The sequence below is a fragment of the Tursiops truncatus genome, chromosome 9, assembly GCF_011762595.2.
Source record: "Tursiops truncatus isolate mTurTru1 chromosome 9, mTurTru1.mat.Y, whole genome shotgun sequence".
Classification (NCBI taxonomy): domain Eukaryota; kingdom Metazoa; phylum Chordata; class Mammalia; order Artiodactyla; family Delphinidae; genus Tursiops; species Tursiops truncatus.
This window is the reverse complement of record NC_047042.1, coordinates 30216808-30244750: the sequence shown is the minus strand read 5'-3', so window position 1 is coordinate 30244750 and position 27943 is coordinate 30216808. Positions and strand designations below refer to the sequence as shown.

The 27943-nt window shown below is 36.7% G+C and overlaps 1 protein-coding gene, 1 long non-coding RNA gene and 1 other non-coding gene across 7 annotated transcripts; 1 reads left to right on the top strand and 2 right to left on the bottom strand.

The window, feature by feature from the left end:
• Positions 1–214: 214 nt before the first annotated feature.
• Positions 215–26126, top strand: LOC141279525 (uncharacterized). The gene is made up of 3 exons (XR_012333909.1): positions 215–782; positions 2502–2623; positions 26057–26126. It is a non-coding gene; the product is annotated as an uncharacterized lncRNA (long non-coding RNA).
• On the bottom strand, positions 4589–27796 carry DBF4 (DBF4-CDC7 kinase regulatory subunit). 5 transcript variants are annotated; one of them, XM_019928782.3, is made up of 12 exons: positions 27495–27796; positions 26075–26247; positions 19394–19573; positions 17322–17372; positions 16545–16614; positions 16266–16342; positions 15562–15598; positions 14311–14353; positions 11346–11474; positions 10730–10844; positions 7559–7683; positions 4589–5742 (listed from the first exon to the last, which is right to left on the bottom strand). In XM_019928782.3, exons 1-12 carry the CDS (start codon positions 27538–27540, stop codon positions 4749–4751), a joined length of 2040 nt encoding a protein of 679 aa, XP_019784341.1. In that variant the 5' UTR covers positions 27541–27796; the 3' UTR covers positions 4589–4748. The 5 variants fall into 5 exon arrangements, with proteins under 5 accessions (XP_019784341.1, XP_004315544.1, XP_019784369.1 ...); XM_004315496.4 differs by having other exon boundaries at positions 14311–14356; positions 27495–27795; XM_019928810.3 differs by having other exon boundaries at positions 14311–14356; positions 26152–26247; positions 27495–27538.
• On the bottom strand, positions 8530–8636 carry LOC117313675 (U6 spliceosomal RNA). The gene has a single exon (XR_004528260.1). It is a non-coding gene; the product is annotated as a U6 spliceosomal RNA (small nuclear RNA).
• Positions 27797–27943: the final 147 nt, after the last annotated feature.

The window sequence follows — 27943 nt, the reverse complement described above, 5'->3', positions numbered from 1 at the left end:
CACATCTTGCCTGTTCTATATATCTATATATAATTATATATATTTGAATGAAACCCATCACATATACAGATGCCATGTGCACATAACCATAATAATAATTGGCAAGGTTAAGCCAGAGGAGGCCTGATCCTCAGAGAGTTGTGGAGTTGGTTAATAGAACACAGTTCCTTTAGGAGTGAAATGGATGGACAATAACAAAGGAATTTACTCAATATGTATCATTAAAATAAATCCACCTCAGGAGGCTGAGAGGAGTTGCTCCAATAAAGTCATGCTCTCTTGTTCTGTTTCCAAACTTGAGTCAGTTTCTCAACCCAGAAACCATTGACTGAGGAAAAGTTATGTCCCCAGGAGAAGGACACTGCAACACATGTCAAATACATGTGGTAATGATTCCCCTAGTCCTTCCCCAAAGGGACTTACCTCCAGGTATTTGAGTAATTGCACTGGGGAAAAGGGTAAGAATAACCCAATATTTGTTGGATGCAGGGTCTGAATTCACAGTGATACCTGGGGTCCAAAGCACCTCGTATAATGGATGCATATGGCAGCCAGGTAATAAATGGAGTCCTGGCCAAGGTTTGGCTCACAGTGGGTCAACAATGTCATTTGTTGAGCCTCTGAATATTTTATTAGAGCGAATACTTAGTACTTCATAAAATCCCTCGCGTTGTGTTCCTGACCTACAGGACAAGAATCATTATAGTGGGAGAGACAAAAAAAGAAAGAAAGAAAGAAGGAAGAGAGAAGAGAAGAAAAGGAAAAGAAAAGGAAAACACCAAGTAAGTGGTAATCTCTGAAACTGCCTCTATCCCTCAGCCAAATAATAAATCAAAAACACTATCTTAACCTGGGGTGGTGGTGGAGGAGATTAGTGAGCCTGTTAAGTATCTAAAAGATGGTTGATTCCCATCATCTGGGTTGTAAAGAATGACAGCAGACTGCCACAAACTGCGCTAAGTCATAGGCTCAACTGCAGTTGAAGTGCCAGGTGTGGTGTCCTTTCCATTGCACATGAATATACTCCCAAGTACCTGGTAGGCAGACATTGATTGGGTAGATGCATAATTTCCATCCCTGTTAGGAAAATAAAAGATCAGAAACAGTGTATTCACAGGGAAAAGATGACGGTAGTTTTACCTCAGGGCTATTTAAACTTTCTTGTCCTTTGTCATCCAGTAAGTTGAAGAGGATGCCATAGAGAACATCACATTAATACATTATATCAATGGTAACATATTTATTGGACGATATGAGCAAGAGGTCGCTAACATATTGGAAACTGATAAGACACACTCCCTAGAGGGTGAGAGAGATACCGTAAGAAGATTCAGGGACCTTGTCATATCAGTAATATTTTTAGAGTTCCATTGGTCAGGGGCATTCCAGGACATGCCATCCAAAGTAAAGGACAAATTATTGCACCCTGAACTTCCTAAACATGAAAAAGGAAGGATAATGCCTAGTAGGCCTCTTCAGATCTTGGAGGCAGTATATTCCAACTGGGAATACTGCTTCCACCCAGTGGCATGAAAGGCTGCCAGCTATGAGCAGAAAAGGGCTCTGCAGTCATGTAACCAGGCAGGTTCAAAGGTTCTAGACATCAGTGGTAGGAAAGTTGCAGTTTATGGCCACCGTCAATAGGGAATCACAACCGAGGCCCTGGGGGTTTTAGGATAAGGCCATGCCATCTTCAGTGGAGAATTATATACTTTATGAAAAATGAAGCTAGTTTGTTGTATGAGATGATGATGTATGAGAGATGAGTTACCTGACCATGGAGCAAAATCACCATGTGGTTACAACTGGCAATCTTGAGCTGGGGTTCTATCAGAACCATCCAGTCATAACTTGCAGCAGGTGCAGCAGTAATCCATGGTAAGATGGAACTGGTACATACAGGGTTGAGCAAAAGCAGGACCCGAGGGTTCATGGGAATTGCACGAGCAGGCAGCCCAGACCCCCATGTCACACCTACAGGTGTATGGGCCATCTTTTAAGACCAGATGTAAAAAGGAGGAAAAACCCAAACTTGGTTCATGGACTAGTTGCTTCTGTGGTTGCAAGCTGAAAATAGATAGCACCCTCCGTACAGCTCCACTCAGGGGTGGTACTGAAAGCCAGTCACAAGGGAAAATCTTCCCAATGGGCAGAGCTTCAAGAGGTGAAGCTTGAAGTCACCCCCTTTGTGTGGAGAGAGAAGTGGCCTGAGTTCAGAATATATGTGAACTCTTCTTGGGCAGTGAGAAATGACTGGCTGTTAAGTGATTTGTGGAGAGACAGATTGGAAGATTACATGTAAGGGGTAGAGGCACGTGGCATATGGGAGTGGGCATGGAGTGTGAGCATCTCCATATCATACATTAATACCACCCTAATGCTGACACGATGGGTACATAAGAAAAAGGGCTACGGTGGCAGGGATGAAAGCCATGTATGGGCTTAATGGTATGGGCTCCTATTCACTTAAGTTGATCTAGTGTTTCTGCTTTTGCCTGAAGTTCAACTTGCCAGAAACAGCGACCAACACTGAGCTCCTGATATGGCACAATCCCTCCAGGAGACCAGCCTGGCACATGATGACAAGTTGATCACGCTAGGCACAGTAACAGACATATTCCAGGTAGGAGATTGTCTTTCTTGCTCACGCCATCACTTTTTGAGGATTTGATTTATTGGCATGGAATCATACATAATTTCATGTTACACCAGGGGATTGACTTTATGGCGAAGGTGTTGGGAGTGTGCCCACGGTCAGGTGGTCCACGGTCTTAACTCATATAGAATCACCCAGAAGCTTCCTAAATGATAGAGTATTGGAATGGCCTGTTAAAGGCACAGCTGTAGCATTAGCTTGGAGGTGATATTTTTGAGGATGGGGTATCAACCTAGGATGCAGGATACACTTTTGAGTTCAAAACATTTATATGGTGCTATGTCTCTGATAAAAGAATACATGGGTCTGGGAACCAACAGGTGGAAGCACAGTGTCCCTACTTGCCATTATTATTCCTGTGTCCCTGTTGTAATTTGTGCTTCCCATTTTAGCAATTCCTGTTGAATTATAAGCTGCAATTACCACCTAGCCCCTTTGGGTTCCTTGTTCCAAGAGACCAGCAGACAAGGAGTCACCATCCTGGTAGGAGTAATTGATTTGATCCATCTTTAATAAAGAACGTGCTGCCCCAGCTGCTGGGAGTACAGGCAGTAGACAGCTTACAGCTGTCAGCTCCTGAAGGAATTCTCATCTGCAGAGCCTCGTTGCCTGGTCATGCCCCATCTGAGTGGTCATTGAACCGTTCAGTGATTTACCAGTCAGCTTCACCTAGCAACTGCGAGATTCTTGTGGGGCCAACTATGTCCAAAGGCAGTCGTTAGAAAACATCTTACATGCTAAACTCCATCATAGAGTTTACTTCCTGTGGGAACCCAACCTGTGATGAGTTGCCATTACAACTCAGTTTTTATACTGTTTGAAAGTGCTAAGACAAGGTAAAGGAAAAGATTTTATGGGATTACTATTAGGGGTAACTAATGTAGTCTTTGGGACCTCAAAGAGTTTTTGAAAAACAAAAAACCAACCACTTAATTTGTCCCTTCAAAGTTAAAGATGTTTGTTAACAGTAAGAGAAGGAACTGCTTTTGAAATGGTCATGATATGAGAGCATTTTGAAAATGGCTATTTGTCTGTTGTTACATGAGTTTACTACTGAAAATGATGTCATTATAAGAACCCTCATACTTATAAATGGAATTTTCTGTCCTGTGTAAAAATCTTCCAAGGGGTTTTTTGTTTAAAACATAAATGCACGTATGCACTATAAAGGATATTTCAGTGATCCTCCTTTAAGTACTGGCATGAACAATAAAACTTAATTTTAGTTGACAGTGTGTTCATATAATATTCATTGGCACTAATTTTTATTGTGAACCATCTACCGGTGAGAGTTGAAATTTTCCTGATATTTGAATTTTCTCTTCTCTAAATTATTGAATCGCCAAGTAACTGATCAAAGGCAATCTGCATGTTTCAAAACATATCTAGTTCATTGCCATCCTTTCCCTTTCCTTTCTTGATACCAAATTAGGGATTAAAGAGTCATTTTTGGAAGAAATTATTTCCAAAGGTAAATAAGAACAGTGGAAAAATTATTTCACTCCATATGCTAGCCTGGTTAAGTTTTTCCCTCATGGCTTCTACTTATCTCCACAAATAACCTAACTCCTCAGTGCCAACACCCTAGCATGGTCCACCTTAGTTCACCCTCATGTGTCAATGTTTCTGGTAATAATGATTTCCAGAACTCAGACACTGACATACAATTTTTCCTTTCTGAATGAAAATTAGGTTTTTAAAAGCAATATTATCATGTTATCATGGAAATCTGTTTTAATAGACAATAGATATAACTAGAATATCTAAATTTATAATGCTAAATTTTGATATTCTCAAAATTTCCCTTGAAATTAGTTTTCACTGACATAAAGCAAACTTATTATTCATAATAGTTCTTAGAAAACAATTATGAACATAGTATGCAAAATGAGTCACAATTTATTCTACAGTTTTTCTAGAATATTCAATTCTGTAGAAAAATGCAATCACCTTTATTGTTAATATTTACATTTCATTCTGTAAACAAAATTGGCAAAACCTCACCCCCAAAACTAAGAATTTTTATACATATTCTTAAAAATTTCAAGAATATGATCTTCATTGCTTCTGAAAGGTATTTATTTTTTTAAATCTAAAAACCAGAAAATGTAGAAGTTGAAGGGGAAGAGAAAAACACTGATAAGAGATTTGAGTTTTCCTCTTCCCAAATATCTAAAACATCACATATACCACTGTTTTCAGTGTAGCTTGTGAAACCCAAAAATTCTGACTTTTCTTCACTGGTTTGAAATAAGTCCAGTAGAGACTGTACTGATGAGCTACAAATTCTGTTTTCTTCCCGTGTAGTAAGAAATTCAGTTCTTTTCTTATCTAACTCCACATTTGGTTCCAGGTTTTCTTTTTTATTTCTTCTTAATAGTATTTTCACTTTCCGATGGATTTTACCAGAAGGTAAACTATCCATATTCTTGATGTCACATGGGTTGTGTTCCTCAGTAGGGCTTTGGGATGGAGCCTTTGCCTGAATTGTTAGGTGCTTCTGTGAACTGTTTATTGCTAACAGATCAGAATCACAATGAAATACTGAATGAAGGTCCTTTTCCTTCATATCCTTTGCTGGAAAAAGTACAGTATCTGACTTTTGTTTTGGTTGAGATGCACTATTATCCATACTGAAATGAGAAACTTGTACGGATGCCTGTTGCCTATGTGGACAGTGATCCACCCTTACTTCTAAGTCATTTTCATTTATGATTAATTTATGTTTAGGAACATTAAGAATGCATTCCTGTTTATTTTTATGTGGAGATAGAGATATAAAATTTAGAGATATAAAATTTTCTTTTATGTCATTTTCAGCTGGATTTAACATGGAACATTTATTAGATGTTTTATCATCATGTCCTCTTAATTCACTTGAAGGGTGTGGGATGTGTTCTGAAGTAGACATAAACTTTTGTTCAGGTTCCTGGGTTTCTTTATCCAGGAAACCGTGCTCCATCACCTGTACATTTTCCCTGGAGTTTTTCTGAGAAGTATGTTGTAATTCCATCTTTTCTTTACGTTCAAACTTTTTCAAAACATTTGCAGTAATAGGAGAAAGGGAACCAACACTGTATTTTATTCTTTAGAGGAAAAAGAAAAGAAAAAAAATTAAAATTGCTATCAAAAATTCCTGAGTATTTAAAAACTAAATTAGTAAAAATCTTTAAAAACTGTGTATAAAACTTATTTAACTTAGAAAACACTACAAAAATACAGAACTTTTACTATTTAGCCACATTTACTTTAGATGCCTTTATTTTTTTGGCCGTGCCGTGTGGCATGCAGGATCTTAGTTCCCCGACCAGGGGTCAAACCCATGCCCCCTGCGGTGGAAGTGGGGAGTCTTAACCAATGGACTGCCAGGGAAGTCCACTTTAGATGTTTTTAAAATAATAAAACTTTACAGATATAGCTAAAAACTCTAGTGTACCATTCCTCATCCACATTCTTCCACTTCCTCCCAGAGGTAAGCAGTTTCTTGACTTTGGTATTTAAAACTACTTTGATCATATAAATCAAAGAAAGATGATAGTAAAGGGATTTGGGTCTGTTCTTAATTTTTTCACTATCCTGAAAAATTTCTTAATTTCTGTGCTTTGATTTACATTAATGTTGACTTAGCATGTGGAGAATGAGTATTGGGAAACCTAAGGCAGAAATGGATATTTATTTATATTTAAAAATAAACAATCCAATATTATAGTAAGCCGGAAACCTTATATCGTTATACTTCTAAAGATGACAAGTCAGTAATCCTTAAGTTTCACACACATATTTGACTTAAAACTCTCTTCTTCATGGAGTCTCTTAATACCCTTGGGATGCTAGTTTGTATTAGACAATCCTAAATTACTTACAAAGAGAAAAAAACTTAACGGCTCACATTATATTTTATGTTATACATGTCACAGATAATGAAGAGAAATATAGAATTCCACCTGCCCCTTCAAAACCAGAATGGTTACTTTTCTATTTATTTTGTTGATACTTTCACTTAAGACTCCTCTTGAACAAATGGAGGATATAAAATGTAAAAACACTAGTCCAACATCACTCTTCTTTAAAGTCCAGAGATGTTTAAGTGACTTGTCTATAGAGATAAAAATTGTGCAGATGATAAGATAATTAAGGAATAAACCAGTTTATATATAAGTACTAGTTCAGAATTTTGCTGCAGAACGAGTTTTTAGGGAATTCTAAATTCTTACAGTAGCCCATATAAGTTTTAATAGTTGGAAATATGCTTCCTCTCCAAATATTACATCAGTCATGAACAATCATTCTGAATGTTACAGAAATAAGAGGTTTAGGAACTGTTCTACCCAGATATAGCCAAAAAACTTTCTAGTTAATTTTCAGGAGTTGTAGCTTGGTATCATTTTATAGTCTTCTTTATGCCTTAAGATTGGTCTAAAAACAGATATAAGGACTAAACAACCTATTGAGTTATTACCAATTCTAGGGTATATTCATATGAAAGCATTTCTTTTTATTTTAGATTTATGGGAATAATCTTAATGAGGCTCATTTTGTCAATGTACAGTTACTGTATACTGAACATCACTGTATTCACACTTTATACAGCTCAGGCCAAATCTAGTCTGCCATCTATTTATTTTTTGTGGTTCACAAAGCCTAAAATATTAACTATGTGGTTCTTTATAGAAAAAGTTTGCCAACTCCCCTTTTAGACTATGTTAAGAAGAGAGCCTTAAAAGTAATAATAAGGTAAGCGTTTTTGGTGGCGGTGGAGGAGGGAGAGAAAAGAAGCAATCAGTTCTTAACCATATTTCTATGCTGAAAATATAATCCTTCTAAGAACAGAAAACATTGGATTTATTTTTAGTTTAATGGTTTAATATTCTTGTAAAATTTAAAAGTTGGGTTGATAATTACCTTTTATTTTTAGGCATGTCCCTTTCATATTCCACAAAGTCAAAAACTAACTTAGATACAATGTCATCAACAAGTTGATAGTGATTACTCTGTGCAAAGTTTCTGTGTTGCTCACTTAGAAGATGCTAAAATAAAACAAAAAAGTACATAAATCATAATTGTATTTTAAAAGTAATACATACTTTTTTCTAATATTCTCATGCCCCTAAAATTAAGTATCTAATAACTACTCCAAAGAAATATCCTTTATCAGAACTTAAGTAGAATAAAAGTAACTGCTGAGAAACCACTAAAAGTACTTTGGTTTTTAGTCTTCTGTTTTTCAATCAGAAAAGTCAAGTACTAATTAATTAGTAGTTTAAGGGAACTGAAAACCAATGAGCTACATCAGAAAATGAAGATAAAGCTGAAGAAAAACAACCGTAACATATAGCATTTAGTGTGCTAATATTTTTGAAAACACTTCTCTTTACTACTTTATCCTTATGCAATTACCACTAAGTAATAAGTAAGGTAGGGCTTATAAAATATTAAATACATGAAATGTTATGTAACATACAAGAATCTAAAACAAGAATCTAGAAGAGGGATTAAGTAAAAAAAGATGAAGTACAACTAATGCTGGGAAGAATAAAAAAAATTTTGAGAATGAGGGAATAAATGATCTCAATTACCCAGTGCTTATGACTGAGTACCGAGAAGCTTTTCTCAATCTTAAGGGTGGTTAAGAACAAAAGTCAACAAGTTCAGTGTATTGGGGTAAAACTCAGAGGAAACAAAGTTCCTTCTGAATAGGTGGAATCTCCAGGCTAATTCTATCATTTGTCTATCAGCTGATCAGGGAATTGTAACTAGAAGCCTGTATCAAGGTGATCATGGAAGAACCTCATTTCTGTTTCCCTAGTTTCATATCATTTTAACTTTTTTTTTGGTTATCCATTTTATTTTATTATTTTTTAACATCTTTATTAAAAACATCGGAACACTTCACGAATTTGCGTGTCATCCTTGCGCAGGGGCCATGCTAATCTTCTCTGTATCGTTCCAATTTTAGTATATGTGCTGCCGAAGCAAGCACTAATTTTAACTTGCGATGATTTGATTTTAATTCCAAAAACGAAATTCTTCACTGGTCACAAAAAATACAGTATTCTGGAATATAAACGTATTCCTTCCTTGCTTGCAAAATTTACCATATACAAATTATGTATGCTCAGTAATGTTAAAACTAATGAGAAACGAAACATTAACTTTGTAAGTTCAGATTCTGTTTATTCATGTTCTTGGAAGGAAAAATTACTAACTGAACTAAGAAAAACGACTTCCAACTTTTGTGTAGCTCCTCTCTACCTCCACCTAACTCTTTTTTTAATCCTTTAAGTCTTGATTTAAATGTCACTTTCTCAGTTGAGCCTTCCTTGTCCCTCATTCTACATTCAGTACTCTATTTATTACCACTGCACTTCATACTTCACTTTTCATCCTACTTGCAAATACATGTTTCATATCTATTTCCTCTGTCAGACCGTAAGATGGTAAAAGGGTAGGGAATATATCTGCCTTGTTTGCTGCTTAATTTCCTGTGATCAAATTTGTTAAATGAATGCCTCGACACAGGTGAAAACTGTGAAATCAAAGTTTCAAAAAACAAAATATTTCCTATATTCTTAGTGACTAGGGATCATATACATGAAAAACTGTAAAAAAAAAAAATTAAAAATTAAAAAATATCCATCACAGCCTCTACTTTGATTTTCCTTTCTTGTGGTTGATTTTGAGCCCCAACATCCTCTGAGCATCAAATTAGGATCCACAAAGTGATATTAAGGAAAACATCCATTTTAGATTAATTTATTGCAACAGCAAAGTAAAATTTCAGGACCAATCTACAATTTAAATTTTCAAAATGATTTTTGGGAAGGGCAAATATTTCTGAGAAAGTTCGGCTTATGATTAAAAATAATTTTAAACTAACTTTAAAATTAACTATTTTTCTACTTTATTATATAAACTGAACACAAAAAACTGACACAAACTTTCAGTTATAAAACAAACTTCCAATTTAGAAACTGAAGACAGAGGTAGTTTATGGATCAGATATTTTCAAATATTTTTTCTCAACTTTCCCACCATCTTCTACCAAAACCAAGCACCAAAACAGACTGTCCCAGTATTTTAAAAATTAACAATTCAAACAATAACAGCTAATATTTAATAAGCACAGCGCCAGGTACTGTCCAAAGTCTCATAGACAGACAGGAAGCCAGGATTCAACCTTGGGGCTAGCCTGGATCCAAAGCTCTTGCTCTTTTTATCAGTTTACAAATTGTAATTGTTCCCATTTTTTAAACTTTCTCTTCATCCCATATATATTTTCAACAATTTCTTTTTCTGCTATTTCAAAGAACTGTCTCCACTTTCTTCTCATCCTTCCATTAGTAAATCACTTGCCCATTTTTTAATTGTTAAGGCCTGAAGCATGCAGTGACCCATGACCCACCCTCTCTCCCTCCCAACATCCAATCCACTGCACATCCTCTTGGCCCCGCCTTTACAATCATATCCGCAAGCTGACTTCTACCACCATTGCTCAGTCCACCAACATCTGTTCTTTGATCCTGGCAATCAGTTTCATTTAGCACTTCTGCATTGCTTATTTCAACATTCACAAGTCTTGTTCCCTCAAATTCTCTCAGGTCTCTACTCAAATACCACCTCATCAGTTAGGTATTCCTTGTCTAGTCTAAATAAATAGCAACAACACCTTCATTCCTGCTTTATTTTCTCATAGCACTGATCTAATGTTCTCTCTATATACTTCACTATTCTCTTATCCTGTGGTTAGCTCTCTCTCCTCGCCTTCCACAGAATGTAATCTTCACAAGGGTTGTGAATTGGTCGCTTTTGTTCAATGCTGTTCACCCAGAGCAGTAATTGGTACACAGCAGGTGCTCAATAAATACTTGCTGAATGGATAAAAATGATTTTTCAATACACATTTCCCCACTTTGGGTTCTTAAAATTCAAGATAATTCTATCAAAAAGAAGTATCTACTACTTAATAATTACCAAGTTGTAAACCACAATCAAAAGAATAAACTAAAATTTAAACAGCAAATATTATTCATAGTTTTAGAAATATCAACCCTCTAAATACAAAATCACATTTACAGTATCGAGATCTTCGTATTTCTGCAAGCAACATTCACAATATCCCTTTTTTTTCTTCTCTTTTAACTGGAGTTGAACTGGGATTCCACCACATTTATCACCATCTGTTTGGATCCTGATAGAAATATATGGTAAAAGATTAACCGCTGAACGTAAGGAATAATTTTAAAAAATTTACTCCTCAACTATCAAACAGCATCTGCCGTAATTTGCAGAGATTTATATAAACAAATACTTTTAGCCATTTTTCTTTTCAAGAAATTGAGAAGCAAACTGAGAATGTAACGATTATTCTGGAGAATATCTCAGATCACTGAAAAGAAAGAACACATTTGAATTATTTGCAAATATTTTTAAGCTCCCCTCCAGAGCCCCCATCTAAAGTGGCTAAATGTGACATACTTGAAAAAGAGATTCAGACTTTAAATCTAGCAAAGGGGCATTAAAAATATCCAGGGGAGAAAGCACAACAGTGATTAGACAGACAGACACACACAAACCAACACACACACACACACACACACACACCCCCCCCACACACACACCCCATGGCGTTAAATGAATTATTTCAAATATTTGTTTAAAAAGATAAAAATTACTTGATGGTTAAACCAACCTTAGTTTAACCTGAGTTTCCTTTTGGGTGGTAGATGGCTTATCTACATCAAATGGACTGGAGGGCTTCTGAACAGAATAGTTTATAAAAGGCATATTGGTCAGCTGAAGATAAAATGGCCTATAAAGCCTAAAAGAATAAAAAGACAAATACATGAGAATCTTTATGATGAAAGAAAACATGTTTGAAGTCTTATATTTCAAAATCATGTAATTCACCTGGAATCTGAAATAAACAATAGGAATCAGTTAAAATTTACTATTTACTATTCTTAAGTGCACAGTTCAGCTGTATTAAGTATATTCAATGTTTTACAACTATTAACACCTGTCCATATCTAGAGCTCTTCTCATCTTTCAAAATTGAAACTTTGTACCCACATATAAACTTCCCCACCAGCCCCTGACAACCACCATTCTACCTTGTTTCCATGAATTTGACTACTCTGGGTACCTCATTAGGTGGAATCATGTAGTATTTTCCTCTTATTTCATTAAGCATAATGTCCTCAAGGTTGATCCATGTTGTGGTGTCAAAATTTTATTCCTTTTTAAAGTTGAATAATATCCCATTGTATGTATATACCATATTATCCATTCATCTGTTGATGAACATCTGGGTTGCTTCTGCCTCTTGGCTATTGTGAATAGTGCTGCTATGAACATGCACGTACAAGTGCTTCTTCTAAACCCTGTTTTCAGTTCTTTTGGATATATACTCAGAAGTGGAGTTGCTGGATCATACAGCAAGCAGTTCAAAATTTTTGAGGACTCTCCATTTGGTTTTCCATAGTGGTTACACCATTTTCTAATCCCACAAACTGTGCATAAGAGTTCCAATATCTCCACACCCTCACCAACACTTTTTTCTTTTTAAAATAGTACCCATCCTAATGGTTGTGAGGTAATAGATTTCTCATTGTGGTTTTGATTTGCATTTCTCTGATGATGAGTAAGGTTGAACATCTTTTCATATGCTTGTTGGCAATTTGGGTATGTTTGGAGCAGTGTCAAGTCCTTTGCCCATTTTTTAATTGGGTCATTTGATTTTCTGTTGTTGAGTTCTTCATATTACCATCTTATTAGATACATAACTTGCAACTATCTTCTCCCATTCTGTGGTTGCCTTCTGTGTTATGTCTTTTGTGCACAGAAATTTATAATTTTGATGTAATCCAATTTAGTTCTTTTATCTTTTTGCTTCTGCTTTTAGTGTCATATCCAAGAAATGACTGCCAATTCCAATGTCATATAGCTTCCCCCTATGTTTTTTTCCCCAAGAGTTGTATAGTTTTAGGTCTCTGACTCATTTTGAGTTAATTTTATATATTGTATAAAGTAAGGGTCCAACTTCATTCTTTTGCATGTGGCTATCTAGTTTTCCCAATACTGTTTATTATTATTACTTTTTTTTTTTTTTTTTGCGGTACGCGGGCCTCTCACTGTTGTGGCCTCTCCCATTGTGGAGCACAGGCTCCAGACACGCAGGCTCAGTGGCCATGGCTCATGGGCCTAGCCGCTCTGCGGCATGTGGGATCTTCCCAGACCGGGGCACGAACCCATGTCCCCTGCATCGGCAGGTGGACTCTCAACCACTGTGCCACCAGGGAAGCCCCCAATACTGTTTATTAAAAAGACTGTCCTTTCCCTACTGAATGTTCTTGGCATCCTTGTCAGCAATCATTTGATCATATATATAAAGATTTACTTCTGGGCTCTTTATTCTATTCCATTGGTCTATATATCTGTCTTTATGTCAGTACCAAACTTTTGATTACTACAGCTTTGTAGTAAGTTTTAACATTGGTTAAGTGTAGACCTCCAACTTTGTTCTTCATTTTCAAAATTACTTTGGGTGTTCAGCATCCCTTGAAATTCCATATGAATTTTAGGACAGATTTTTCTCTTTTTGCAACAGAAGTCATTGGGATTTTATAGGGATTGCTTTAAATCTGTAGATCACTTTGGGTAGTACTCACATCTTAAAATATGAAGTCTTCCAATCCATGAATATGGGCTGTCTTTCCACTTATTGATGCTTCTCTAGGCCTAGTTTTATTTTTTTAAATATTTATTTTTATGGCTGTGTCGGGTCTTAGTCGTGGCACGTGGGCTCTTTGTTGCGGCATGCAGGCTTTCTCTTCTCTAGTTGTGGTGCGTGGGCTCCAGAGCATGTAGGCTCTAGTTTGCAGCACACGGGCTCTATAGTTGAGGTGCGAGGGCTTAGCTGCCCGCGGCGTGTGGGATCTTAGTTCTCTAACCAGGGACTGAACCTGTGTCCCCTGCATGGGAAGGAGGGTTCTTTACCACTGGGCCACCAGGGAAGTCCCTCCAGGCCTAATTTTAAATTGTACTTTTTTTTCCTTACAGTAGCACATTTAAAAAAAAGAAGCGTTCAACACATCTTTGTCACCTCATTGAGCACCCAAGAGAATTAATCACACATGTCTAAATGAGTAACTAGAATGTGTAGGGAAAGAAATCTAATTCTCCCATGCCAAATTAGTCTACTTATATCTGTAGTCTTCATTAAGATTATTCTATAGAGCTTCAGAATGAGTTTGCGAAAACTACCAAATTAGATGTTATACTCAGATTTTGTATTTCCAAGTAGTAACTAATAATTTCTTTTTTACAAATGTAGATGCAGTCTTTAAGTAGTAGTTCTAAATCATATGGTATTACCTTTAGCCAGAGAATGGTTATTTGAAATACTGAAAAATGAGCTGGTCTCGTGATTGCTCTAAACTAGATTTTCAAGGAATTATTATCTAAAACCTACTGAAACTTAATTCAGTCCTTGAGCACGAAGTAATGCTACTTTTTGAAACTGTGCCACATGCATATTAATATCATATAAATCTAACGTAAAGGGACCTAACAGTATTAGCGGGAACAGTTTAATTAGTTAGATTTTCTCCTTTAATATTGTATTAAATCATACAGATTGAATTTAAGATACTTACTGGCTTATATCTTCCACCTTTACAAAAGGCTTTTTGAGTCTACCTGCTTGGGAATATACAAAACATGATATTAGATGCTTACAAATCCAGAATTTTTTTTTTTAAATAAAACTACTCTGGCTAAAATAATCCAACTATGTATCCATTATCCATTTCATTTCAATTTGAAGTTTTTAGCCTCAGGTAAGGTATCCTGCAATTATAAATCCATTTCCAAAATGACAGCAGCTCTGTCTATATTCTGTGATTCTTAAATGGAATGGATCTCCTAAAGGATCTATAAGCAGAATTCCGGAGGATTTTGAGCTAGAACAGGAAAAAAAATTTAACTTTTATGTTCACTACTCTCTAACTGAAATGTAACATGTCCTTCAATTTTGCATATAAGCAAAAGAATCACAGTAGTATTAGCAGTGCTTGTAATTTTTATTTATTTATTTATTTTACTTATTTACTTTTGGCTGTGTTGGGTCTCCCTTGCTGTGCACAGGCTTTCTCTAGCTGCGGCGAGCAGGGGCTACTCTTTGTTGCCGTGCGTGGGCTTCTCATTGCAGTGGCTTCTCTTGCTGCGGAGCATGGGCTCTTGGTGTGCGGGCTTCAGTAGTTGCAGCACGCGGGCTCAGTAGTTGTGGCTAACGGGCTCTAGAGCACAGGCTTAGTAGTTGTGGCGCACAGGCTTAGTAGTTGTGGCACACAGGCTTAGTTGCTCCGCGGCATGTGGGATCTTCCTAGACCAGGGCTCGAACCCCTGTCCCCTGCATTGGCAGGTGGATTCTAAACCACTGTGCCACCAAGGAGGCCCAGTGCTTGTAATTTTGATATCAGTTGAAACATATTTTCATATCATATTAGTTACTACAAATATCTCAAAGCATCATTTATACTCATCACTTCAAAACAAAATTACAGTAGCAATTATAATCACTGCTAGAACTTTTTAATGTGTAATAAAAACAAGTATATAACTATTTTATACTGAAAAATATTCTGATAACTGAATTTCAATATAATTGATTTTCTTAGTGATATAATGATAAGAAAAAATGTTTTAAAAAACATTATTCTAACAAAGGTCCGTAGAATTTACTAGACTGCCAATAGGGGTCAATGTTCTAAAGAAAAAAAAAGGCTAAGAACCACTGAAAAAGTCATTTAAAGGGTTGGTTACATGATATGTTAGAAGATTTTTATATGTTTTATTCTATTTTCTAAAAGCAAAACAAACACACATAAGGAAATCAAAATACTTACTTCTTGCTTTCTGTGTGCCAATACTTACTCTTTTCCCCTAAAAAAAAATGTATATATATATATAAAAAAACATATACATGGTAAAAACACTGGGCTTGAAAGTACAGTGAAAACAGCTATTGCAATTGCTCAATATCCTCAAGACTAAAAAATCATATAGGAAAACAACTAAATAAAGGAAGGGTGATTATTGCAGTTTCATGGGGAAAAAAGAGAAAAAGCTGCTTTTCAAAATCAGCTCAACCAAAGAAATGAAAGGAAACAAAGATCATTCAGGAATTAAAGATTTTATCCAGTGGTATGGAAACTTAGTAATACAAGCTCACTTTTACAATACCCCCAACAAACATTTTGCATTTTAGCTATGTCTTCACAGAAAGAAATCAACCAATAGAGAAAAGGCATGGTTAGTAAAATAATCTAAAAATAGTCATGTAAGTTATTTTTATGCCCTCATTCAGCAAAACCTTTGTGATAAACTCATCAAAGGTGGAACAACTTTTACCTCATGAGTAAATCCTAAAGTAAAATGATATGCAACAATTTATTCAAATGACAGAAACATGCATATAGTACACAGGATTACCCCTAGGATATTCTGGCAGTAATATTTTCCACTTGGCAAAAAAATTTATAGATACATAAATAAAAACCAAGCTTACCATTTTCTTTAATTAGTTTAAAAATTAAGGAAAATAACATACCCCATCTCTTACAGAAGTACTTGATTTCTTGAGTAAATACAATTCTTTTTTCTTTTGTTCAATGTAGTATCTAATGTCTTTATTAAAAGAAAGAAGGGTTTAAGATTAGCATTTTTACCTTTGGAGTTAAATGCTGCTATTTTCTTATAATTGTAGTAAATTTAGATGAAAGAATTACCCTTAGAGGTATCTCTTGCTATCAGAATTCTATCTAAAATTAGGAATGAAGAGACAGACACTTATAACAAATATTGTCAAAAGCAGTAATAAAATCCTTACCATCAATATGAAGAATTTTTACTCCCCATGATAAGGCGTTTGATAATATACTGTTTGAAGGAATAAAATCCTGTTAAAAAAAAAAGTTTGATAGTTTTTTCTAGGAAATTACTCCTTTAAATGAGCTAAATTAAAAATATTATCTGAAGCTTAATGTTACTGAGATGGTTATTCAGAACAGACCCTATACAGTTACAATAGCATTGAGGACATCAGTTTTTTTCTTCTGAAATTTCTAAAACCATTTCTGTTTAATATACCCCCATATTCTTTTTTTTTTTTTTTGCAGTACGTGGGCCTCTCACTGTTGCGGCCTCTCCCGTTGCAGAGCACAGGCTCCAGGTGCACAGGCTCAGCGGCCATGGCTCATGGGCCTAGCCGCTCCACGGCATGTGGGATCTTCCCGGACCAGGGCACAAACCCGTGTCCTCGGCATTGGCAGGTAGACTCCCAACCACTGCGCCACCAGGGAAGCCTTACTCCCATATTCTTGACAATTAATGTACCCTGTAGCCTTACAGTTAATAGTTTCAAGAAATTATTTCTTTTAAAGACACAAAAATGCCACAGGCTTCAGAAGTGGCCAGTAATATTTTAAAAGGCCACAAGATGGAGGCGTTTCTTCATGAAAAGCAGATTCTGTTCTTTATGAGATACATGCTGATATTTAGGCTTTTCCTATTAAAAATGAGGAAAAGATTTCAAGAACATCTCTATTTTACATTTCAGTTTTTAGTAATAGAATATACACTGTGAATTTTTAAAATTCCTACTTACATGGTCCTTGATAGCTTTTTCAACTAATAATTTTCCTCTGCTCAAACACACCTATAAAAAGACCAGAGAACAATAGTTGTAACATAGTGCCTCACTGGAAAAAATTTTTAAAAGATAAAATAGCTAAAGCAAGTAGATAAAATTTAAAGATGAACTTTAATATAAATATGAAATTTAAAATACATAAAGTTTATTTGTACAAGTCTTAATGACCATCAACATAATAAATGTACCGTAAAAAGTGATTTCCTTAGGGTCTTTGTTTGTAGTAAGATCTATTAAAAAGTTTGTTTCTTTTTTTGGTAGAGCCTAAACTCAGCTTAAAAAAAAAAGGTCAGTTCTGTAGTAAATGTTATTCAACATGAAAAATAAAATAGGTTGATCTGAAATTCTATCTAATTAAATAGTAAGTTTACATTTTAATTTCCTATTTAACCAAAGATCTAAGGATATTAAGTAAACCATATATACTGTTTTTACATAGCATTTCATTTTTTAAACAAAACAGTAGGAAAAGCAGTTGAAATGCTAATAGCAGCAGTTAATTTGGAACTAGTCACTGGTGTACAACTGTGTTCCTCCAAAAAAGCATTAACTGAAAGAATGTATGAGGCTTCCTTGGTCTCTTCTTCTTTGACGTTTTTTCTTCTTTGTATTTGTCTCTTTTTTTTCAAGAGATATCTTTTATGTAACAATCATTTCTTTTACCTGTTCTCCCCCGCTCCCATTTTTCCCTGTTTTCCAAACGGCTGCAGTAGATAAGTTGGGGAGGATATTTTTTAAATTTATTTTTAAAATTTATTTATTTATTATTTATTTTTGGCTGCATTCAGTCTTTGTTGCGTTGCGCGGGCTTCTCACTATGGTGGCTTCTCTTTCTGCAGAGCACAGGCTCTAGGCGCGCGGGCTCTAGAGTGCAGGCTCAGCAGTTGTGGCACACGGGCTTAGTTGCTCCGTAGCATGTGGGATCTTCCTGGACCAGGGATTGAACCCGTGTCCCCTGCAATGGCAGGCGGATTCTTAACCACTGTACCACCAGGGAAGCCCCGGGGAGGATAATTTTAAATAATTAATTTCAATCTAAAAATGAGATAAACACTATTTTTCAACCTCTTGCCCTTTTCATACCCAGTTAAATCAATTTAATTTATCCTTCACTGTATCTTACAACTTACTGGCAACTGAGTGGTAGGGATATGATGTTAGTAATTCTAGTACAGGGGCTGGCAAACTTTTTCTTTAAAGGGCCAGATAGTACATGTTTATATGGCTCTGCAGGCCATATAGTCTCTGTTGCAACTATCCCATTCTGCCTTTCCAGCAGTAAAGCAACCAGTCAATATGTAAATGAATGGTATGTCTCTGTTCCAATAAAACGTTACTCATGGACAGTGAAATTTGAATTTCACATAATTGCCACTTGTCACAAAGTATTCTTTTGAATTCTTCCCCAACCACTTGAAAATGTAAAATCCATGCTTAGCTCGCAGGCTGTAAAAAACAGGCGGCAGGCTTGGGGCTTCCTTGGTGGCGCAGTGGTTGAGTCCGCCTGCTGATGCAGGGGACGTGGATTTGTGCTCCGGTCCGGGAGGATCCCACATGCCACGGAGTGGCTGGGCCCATGAGCCATGGCCGCTGGGCCTGTGCTCCGCAGCAGGAGAGGCCACAACAGTGAGAGGCCCGTGTGCCGCAAAAAAAAAAAAAAAAAACAGGCGGCAGGATGGATTTGGCCCATGGGCCATAGTTTGCTTACCCCTGCTCTGAAACAAACAAAAGGTTTCTATTCCTTCTTTAAAAAATGATCTGCTGTCACTCTTTAGTTGTAAATTACTCTAAAAATAAAAGCCATCACTAAATGCAAGGGCATATTTTAGGAATCAGTGTGACTACACAAGCACTGTTAGGAGAAAAATCACCTTTCTATATACAACAGCAACCTTATTAACGACTGGAAAGCCACACTTAGTGTAGATATTATTCTACCTAAGTGAACTCTGCTATCAGCCCACTCTTGAAAATTATAAAATCCTATAGCCTTTCCCAGAGTCTCAAACCATATTTCAGAGACTTACTGTATCTGGAGACTTAAATGAACTTCCATCGTGGCTGGGATGAGGTGATGTGGTTTCTGCAGTATATGCAGATTCTGGACTTGGTACAGGAGAAATTCGTCCCAAGGTTTGTGCAAATTTAGCTTCCTTTTTATTTGAAATAAGATAACTGATATCTTTGCTGAGAAATTCTTCAACTCGCTAAAGGAAAACAAAGTATTTTTAAGTAAGTCATATAAACCATAAACTGTTTCATATTCTAGGCACAGTAGAAAATGCCAATTTGATGCATTTTAATATTCTAAATTTCTATACTGTATTATTCTGAACCTAGAGTTGAGAAAGTACAATGAGAATTCTAATAACACAACAACAGCATGTAGTTTATATATGATAATTAGTTTAATCCACATGACAACCCATAATACTAATATTATCCTTATTTTGTGGAGAAGAAAACAGAAGTTAAGTGACTTGCCTTGAGGGTTACACCAGTAGTAAGAGAATTTGAACACAGGTACTCTTTTTTTTTAACCTTAATTTTTTCTTAATTGAAGTATAGTTCATTTACAACGTTGTGTGAACATAGGTATTCTGTTTCATATCCATGCTCTAAAGCACTACTGTCCAATAGAACTCACTGTAATGATGGAAATGTTCTTTATCAGCATTGTCCAATATGGTAACAACTGCCACATGTGACTACTGAGTACGTGAAGTGTAATTAATGTGACTGAGCAACAATTTTAAACTGTTAATTTTAATTAACTTAAATTTCAATAGGCACATGTAGTGAACGGCTATAATACTGGATAGCACAATTCAAACTTATAAAGTTATAACATCTTTCCTTAAGACTTAAACTATTAAAAGGTAGGAAACCCTTACTTTTAAGAGTGTATGACTGAGACTTCCCTGGTGGCGCAGTGGTTAAGAATCGGCCTGCCAATGCAGAGAACACGGGTTCGATCCCTGTCCGGGAGGATCCCACATACTGCGGAGCAGCTGAGCCTGAGTGCCACAACTACCAACGCTGGGGGCCCTAGAGCCCGTGCGCCACAACTACTGAAGCCCGAGGGCTCTCAGGCCCCTGTACTGCAACTACTGAGCGTGCTGCAACTACTGAAGCCTGCATGCAGCAATGAAGACCCAACATAGCAACCCCCCCCGCCAAAAAAAAGTGTATGACTGTTTTGAAGAGAATTTCCCTAGTTTGAAAACCACTGCTTAAATGTCTGAATTTATAAACAAATGTACCAAAGTCAATAAGTCAGTGTTGAAAATCACTGCCATCCAAAGGCAGGAAAATTAAACTAAGTAGAAAAAATACTATTAATCATTAACTATTTGCATAAATGAGAGACTCAAAGTATTTTAAGCAGCTGTATCTAATTTCTGTAGGGTCTCACAACATAAATGAAGATAATAAAAAATGAAGCAAAGTATGTAATTAATTTCATCTAAGCATTAAGCACAATTTGTTGCTAAGACCACCAGCTGCCTTGGTTAAATGCAAATCACTAGTTCCTTTTTTTCTGAGTAACATTTTCATCCACCAGTAAATAAAGTACATTTATATATTCTAAGGATGATGGACTCAAATGCCTACAAGGGCCAGCAAGAATACGAATGAACGATTACATGTCCAATACTCTTTTCATCTTCATAAATATGTGGCCCCAGCACTGACAGAGCTTCCAGTTTTTCAAGAGATCTGCCCAATCTCCCAACCATTAAAAAAAAAAAAATTGTGATAAAATACGTAACATAAAATTTACCATTTAAACCATTTTTGAGTGTACAATTCAGTGGCATTAAGTATATTCACAATGTTGTATAACCTTCCCCACTATCCATTTCCAGAAGTTTTTCATCATTCTAAGCTGAAACTGTACCCATTAAACAATAACTCCCCATTTTCCCCTCTTGCCAGCCCCCCTTTTCTTTTTTTTTTAAAGTATATTTATTTGCTTAGTTTTGGCTGCACTGGGTCTTTGTTGCTGTGCGCGGGCTTTCTCTAGTTGTGGCGAGCGGGGACTACTCTTGGTTGCGGTACGCAGGCTTCTCATTGCGGTGGCTTTTCTTGTTGCAGAGCACGGGCTCTAGGTGCACGGACTTCAGTAGTTGTTGCACACAGGCTCAGTAGTTGTGGCGCACGGGCTTAGTTGCTCTGTGGCACATGAGATCTTCCCAGACCAGGGCTTGAACCTGTGTCCCTTGCATTGGCAGATGGATTCTTAACCACTGCGCTACCAGGGGAGTCCCTTGCCAGCCCCTTTTGATGCTTACTTTCTGTTTCTATGGATTTGATAATTCTAGGTACTTCATATAAGTGGAATCCTGTATTTGTCCTTTTGTGTCTGGTTTATTTCATTTAGTACAATGTTTTCAAGGTTCACTCATGATGCAGCATGGATCAGAATTCCATTCCTTTTCAAGGTTGAGTAATATTCCACTGTATGTATAAACCACGTTTTGTTTATCCATTCACCTGCTGATTAACATCTGGGTTGTTTCCACCTTTTGGTTATTGTGAATAATGCTGCTATGACCATGGGTATACAAGTATCTCTTCCAGACCCTGCTTTCAGTTCTTTTGGGTATATACCCAGAAGTGGAATTGCTTGATCATATGGTAATTCCATTTTTAATTTTTTGAGGAAACTACATAATGTTTTCCATAGCAGTTGCACCATTTTACAATCTCACCAACAGTTCACGAGGGTTCCAGTTTCTCTACATCCTCACCAACACCTATGTTGATAGTGGCCATTCTAACAGATGTCAGATGGTACCTCAGTGTGTGTTTTTTTTTAATTGAAATATAGTTAATTTACAATGTTGTGTGTCTGGTGTACAGCAGTGACTCAGTTATACATATATATACATATTCTTTTTCATCTTCTTTTCCATTATAGTTTATTACAAGATATGGAATATAGTGCCCTATGCTATATAGTAGGACCTTGTTTACCTATTTTGTATATAGTAGTTTCTATCTGCTCATCTCTAACTCCTAATTTACATCCTCCCCCCACTCTCCCCTTTGGTGACTATAAGTTGGTTTTCTATGTCTGTCTCTATGTTTTTGATTTGTATTTCCCAGTGATTAGTGATGCTGCACATCTTTTCATGTGCTTATTGGCCATCTATACGTATATATCTTCTTTGGAGAAATGTCTATTCAAGTCCTTTGCTCATTTTTTAATCGGATTGTTTTTTGTTGAGTTGTAGTAGTTCTTTATATTCTAGATATTAATCCCTTATCAGATGTATGATTTGCAAATATTTCTTTTCTCATTATGTGGGTTGTCTTTTCACCCTCTCGATAGTGTCCTTTGATACACAAAATCTTCTCATTTTTACTAAGTCCAATTTATCTATTTTTTCATTTGCTGTCTGTGCTTTTGGTGTCATAGTCAAGGACTCAATGCCAAATCTAACGTCATGAAGATTCTCCCCAATACTTTCCTCTATGGGTTTTAGCTCTTATATTTTAGATCTTGATCCATTTTTAATTAATTGTAGCACATAATGTACAGTAAGGGTACAACTTCATTCTTTTGCATGTTGATATTCAGTTTTCCTAGCATCAGTTGTTAAAAAGATGATCCTTTCCCCACTGAATGGTCTTGGTGCCCCTGTTGAAAATCAACTTACTGTATGAGAGGATTTCTGGGTTCTCTCTTCTATTGCATTGGTCTACATGTTTGTCCTTATGCTAATATGACACATTTCCCTTGGTTTTCCATTTCCTGTACCTCAAATTATAAGTCTTTAATAATGAAAAATATCTTTTACAATCTGGTCCCAATGTAACACTGTTTCTTGCCATATCCCCCATCTAAATCCCAAGCTCAAGTCATATTCTTAATATTAGCAGTTGCTCAAACAAACCACACAGACCTATATTTTAAATATGTTCTTTCCTCTATTTAGTTTGTTCATTTTACCTGGTATATTCCTACTAGGCTTTCAAGACTCAGCTCAAATTTTATTGCTGCTATAAATCCAAAAGGCAGAGTTAATATTTCCACTTCTATATTCTAATGGCAATTTCTACATAACTTCTGTTAAAGCACTGACAATGCTATACTGTAATTTATTGATTTAGGTGTCTGATGTTCCCATAGACTGAGAATTCCTAGAGGATTAGACTACATCTTATTTTTGCATTCCCCAGCATCTAAAATAGTGCTAGCATATGGGAGACACTGGTGGAATAATTTATGAATGAATTTCCATATGCCCAAATCATAACCATTCTTCAAAGCTGAGTTCAACTTGTGTCTGTACAATGGTCTCCAAGATTCCTTAGTTGGAAGCAATCTTTCCCTCTTATAACATTCTATATTACAATTAATTGTACCAATGCCATCTCTGCTTAGATTAGAAATTGAGGGTGGGATGGACATCAGATTCATTTTTGAATCTACCAAAGTACTTAATACTGTGTCCTGTACTGTTGAGTTAGTTTTATCATGGCCTTTAATTTATTAGCTACTGTGGAATCTAGGTCTTTAAAAGAGTAAACTCAAAACTTATTTTCTGATTTCAAGGTCACACTGAACATCCAAAACAAGTAATTCTGTCCTCAAGTTCATGAGGACAGAACTATGCCAAGGTATCTGACCCTACATCTCTTTTCTTCTCCAGCTGTCTTATTTTAGCCCAAACTGTTTAGATATGGGCTTAAGCATGGTTGGTTTTACAACAGCAACCTTTCTTGCCACTATTAGAGATATTCCCCCATTATGTCAGCACTTCACTGATGTGCTCTCAGTGGCTGAATCTTCAGAAGTGTACTCTCCAAATAAAAGGTGTATTTAGATATTTTCATTCAGACTAGAGAAAGCAAATGCATAAAATGGACAGTTCAAAAAAAGATGACACTGTTAATAACCTGAGGCAAAATAAATTACAAATGGTTAAAGGATCTAAGTAATCCTAAAAATTAATAAGCACAGTCCTTTTGAGGAAGATCTATCAATATTTAACTACACGTTTCTTAAAGTTGAATCTTAAATTAGTGTATAGAAATCAAAGTTCCTTTATAGCTGCCATACAAGATTTTCGTAACAGTCTTTTTCAGTGATAGAAATAGTACTGTGCTAGAGACAGAAATCATGACATCATGAATTATTGGAAAGATAGTGTGGGGGGAGATCAGAATTTGATAAAAAATCTTAGGAGAAATTAAAAGAATAAAGTCAGTAAATCAAATTCAGTTGAAAATCCACAGCTTTGGGGAAAAATTTGGAAACTTATGACATTAGTATGCTCCTCATTTCATTGACCTACTTCAAACCATTTTAGGATAAAAATTTGAAGTGTATAAAACCAACTTTCAGCTCTTTCTCAGCTATTATCTAACACATAAGTGAATTCAAAATTTGTTTCTTGCAACTGCCTCAGGAACTGCTATGGGGATGAGAGAAGAGAGAAAAAGGGGGTAGGGCAGGCAGTCCCTGCACTAGCTTCTATACTGCTGTTTTAGCTACAGCAATTCCCTCTTTATTGGCTTTACACATTGGACTTCTGAACATGATTTTGTTTGAAGGGTTCCACTGCTAAAAGCACAAATCTAAAATTAATGATTTAGATTAGAAGGGTTAATAAGTTTTTCCATTATATTTAAGAAAGCTCTCAAACCATATCAGATAGCTACTTTGTAGCCACTGATTGCTAGAGGAACAGAATGGTGCAGTAGCATGAGTCCAGGTATTAGGCTGATTCTACCCTGGGTCAGTCACTTACTTCTCTGGACACTTAAGTACTTAATTTTTAAAATAAGGGATCTTTACTCAATGATGGCAGGTTATAAAACATGAACTTTAGTAATGCAGTCATATGGTCATTATGGTACATGCTACTACTATGACAAATGTGTAACAATGTTTTATTTTAAGAAAATGAATAGCAAAAACGTAGAATAGCTTTTCAAAGACAGTTAAGTAAAATATCATATCAAAAAATGATTCCAAAAAACTTGTTACATGTTCTGCAAATTTCTATTCCAGTAATGGCAGGATTTGTTCATATTATTCAAAAAATGTTAACCATGACAAAGTGCAGCAGAAATCTTTGAAACAGGAATAATCAGGAAATAAATGAATAAAATCTTAACCTTGCTAAAATTTACCCAGTACTACCCTTAATCCTAAGAAAGTCTTAGAATTTTACCCAAATTTTCTAATTTCCTAATCAGTTACTCAATGTATAAGGTAGGAAAGAAGCACGTTTTCCATATTTATAATCCAAAATCGTTCCCTTAATGACATTCATTCTGTTGAGACTGTATCAGTCAAGAGAAATTTTAACTCTTTGTGGTTTGAACAGGTTTTCCTTGTTCTGTAAATAACATCTTACTTTCATGTAGCTTCCCAATAATCATAATCAAGGAGTTTCTGCCATCTGGAGGACATCCCAACATTACCATGAGAAGGCAATCAGCAGTTCCTTCAGGACAAGGGAGTCTCATTTCTCACACTTGTGAACTTCACACCAGACTAATAATCACAGAAACCTGAAAGTTTTGTCAGCCTACAAAAGGTTAAAACAAATGACTGTTCATTAATGATAAACAGCTGTTAAAAATGTTAAGCTTGGTGCTTATAAAAGTTTTTTTCCAAAAGGAAAATGTTAAATGATTACAAATTAACAAGTTTTCCTTTTTTGTTACAGTGTATGGTTTTGACTTACCCCTCCCAGATCCTTAATGTCCTTTTGCAGTTTTTCAGATATGGTGACAGAAGGTAAGTCAATGTAAAATACTTTACCCCAGAGTGGCTCATATTTGGATTTTTCTTGTTTGTTATCAGTTTTCAGAGATTTCAAAGACGGTCGGTTTTTTTCATTTTTGACTTGGATTCCACCTATTGTTTAAAAAATTTAGAATTAGATCATGTTTTACGCAGACAGAAAATTTCTACTGTTTTAAAAATATTTGTTTATATGATAATATCACAGAGAGAAAAATCTTTATAATCCTACTAATTTAGGCAGTCATTAACATTTTAATATATTTCTTTGTGGTATCACTTAAGATAAAGGCAAAATACTCTATTTTAACAGATATTATATGTCGCAAAACGACTATTGTTCACAGTCAACAGTTGACTCTGCAAGAAATATTCATGTGTTTATCCGTGTTTTATGCATTAAGGCAGTGAACTATGTAAAACCAATTTGAAAGAGTTTTCCTAGTATGTAAACTGCATGGAGTATTTACTCAACAAATACTCATGGAGCGTCTGCCATTCTGTTGAACACTCACAACTGGTACTTAAAATGTTAAACATTTAATAATGCAAGAAACCTGTTACTCAGAATGACCTAGACCTCAAAGGTTCCTGACTGCTCAGGGTTGAGTTTCACATAGAGTCAGTGTGTATATTAAGAAGAACTCGGCGGTCCATTTGAAGAACCAAATCACCATTCATTTCATTCTTTCCTTTGAAAACATCAGATCCAAACAGCTGCTTAAAAATTAACTTTAAGAACTCAATCTGTTCATAAGTGGGAGACCATATATACACACTATACATATCAATATATACCCACACACACTATACATGTTAAAAAGAAAAACTTACAGGCTGGAATGCTTTACCAAATAGAAGTGATTGCAAATGAAAGTTTGCTCTTGTTTGTCTGTAATGTTCAAAACAGCAACGGTGTGTTTGAAATACAAACACCTTCCCTCAACTTCATGAGTAAGACCAAAAATCCACCCATAATCACCCAGTTTAATCAGGAAGCGAAAAGCCCCGAGCACATCTGCATTTAAATCGAGGCTCAAGCGGCAGCCTCAAAGGGTCGCAGCATCTGTGGGAGCCCCGGCGGGTTCCCGGGTCCCGCATTGTCTTCTAGTTTTATAACCGACAGCGCTACCGGGAATTTGCGGCCGAGGCTGGAGCGTGGAGAGCGCCAGGGGCCGGGCCGGGATCCGTTCCCTTCCTGCGGCAAAACCCTGAAGCAAGCCTTCTTTCAGGCCAGAGCAGGATGCACGTGTCAGAAGAGAAAAGCAGAGGCCCAGCGTGAGAACTCTGAAGAATCAATTATGGAACCATGAGGGAAGGAAAGGATTAAAGGGACTGCAGCCGGAGGAGGGGCTTCGTACCCTGGAAATGTCCTCTGCTGAGGGTCCTCATGGCTCTGGAGTTCATGGCAGCCGCCCGGCACCTACATGCTGGGTCCGGAGAGGGTGTCGCGCCGGGCGGCCGCGGAAACACGGCTCCTCAAGGCCCGTTGACCGGCCGATAGCTTCTCCGCTTCCGCGGACCACCACACCCACGCAGTAGAGATGCCGCGTCTGCCCGCCGAGTTTCCGGGGGCGGAATGCGGCCTCCGGGCGCGAAGGAGGAAGTGGCAAAGCACAAACGAGTGGGCTGCGGCGGTTGAAGATTTGAAAACGCGTCACGCGGCCGCGGCGCCGATACGCGCGCCCCGCCCCCTCTCACGCCGCGCGCCCCGCCTTCGCTCTCCCCCACGTGCTCGCGTCGCGCGCCCAGCCCCTTGGTGCCCGCCTCCTCGCGCTGCGCATCCGGCCCCTCACACCCCGCCTCCTCG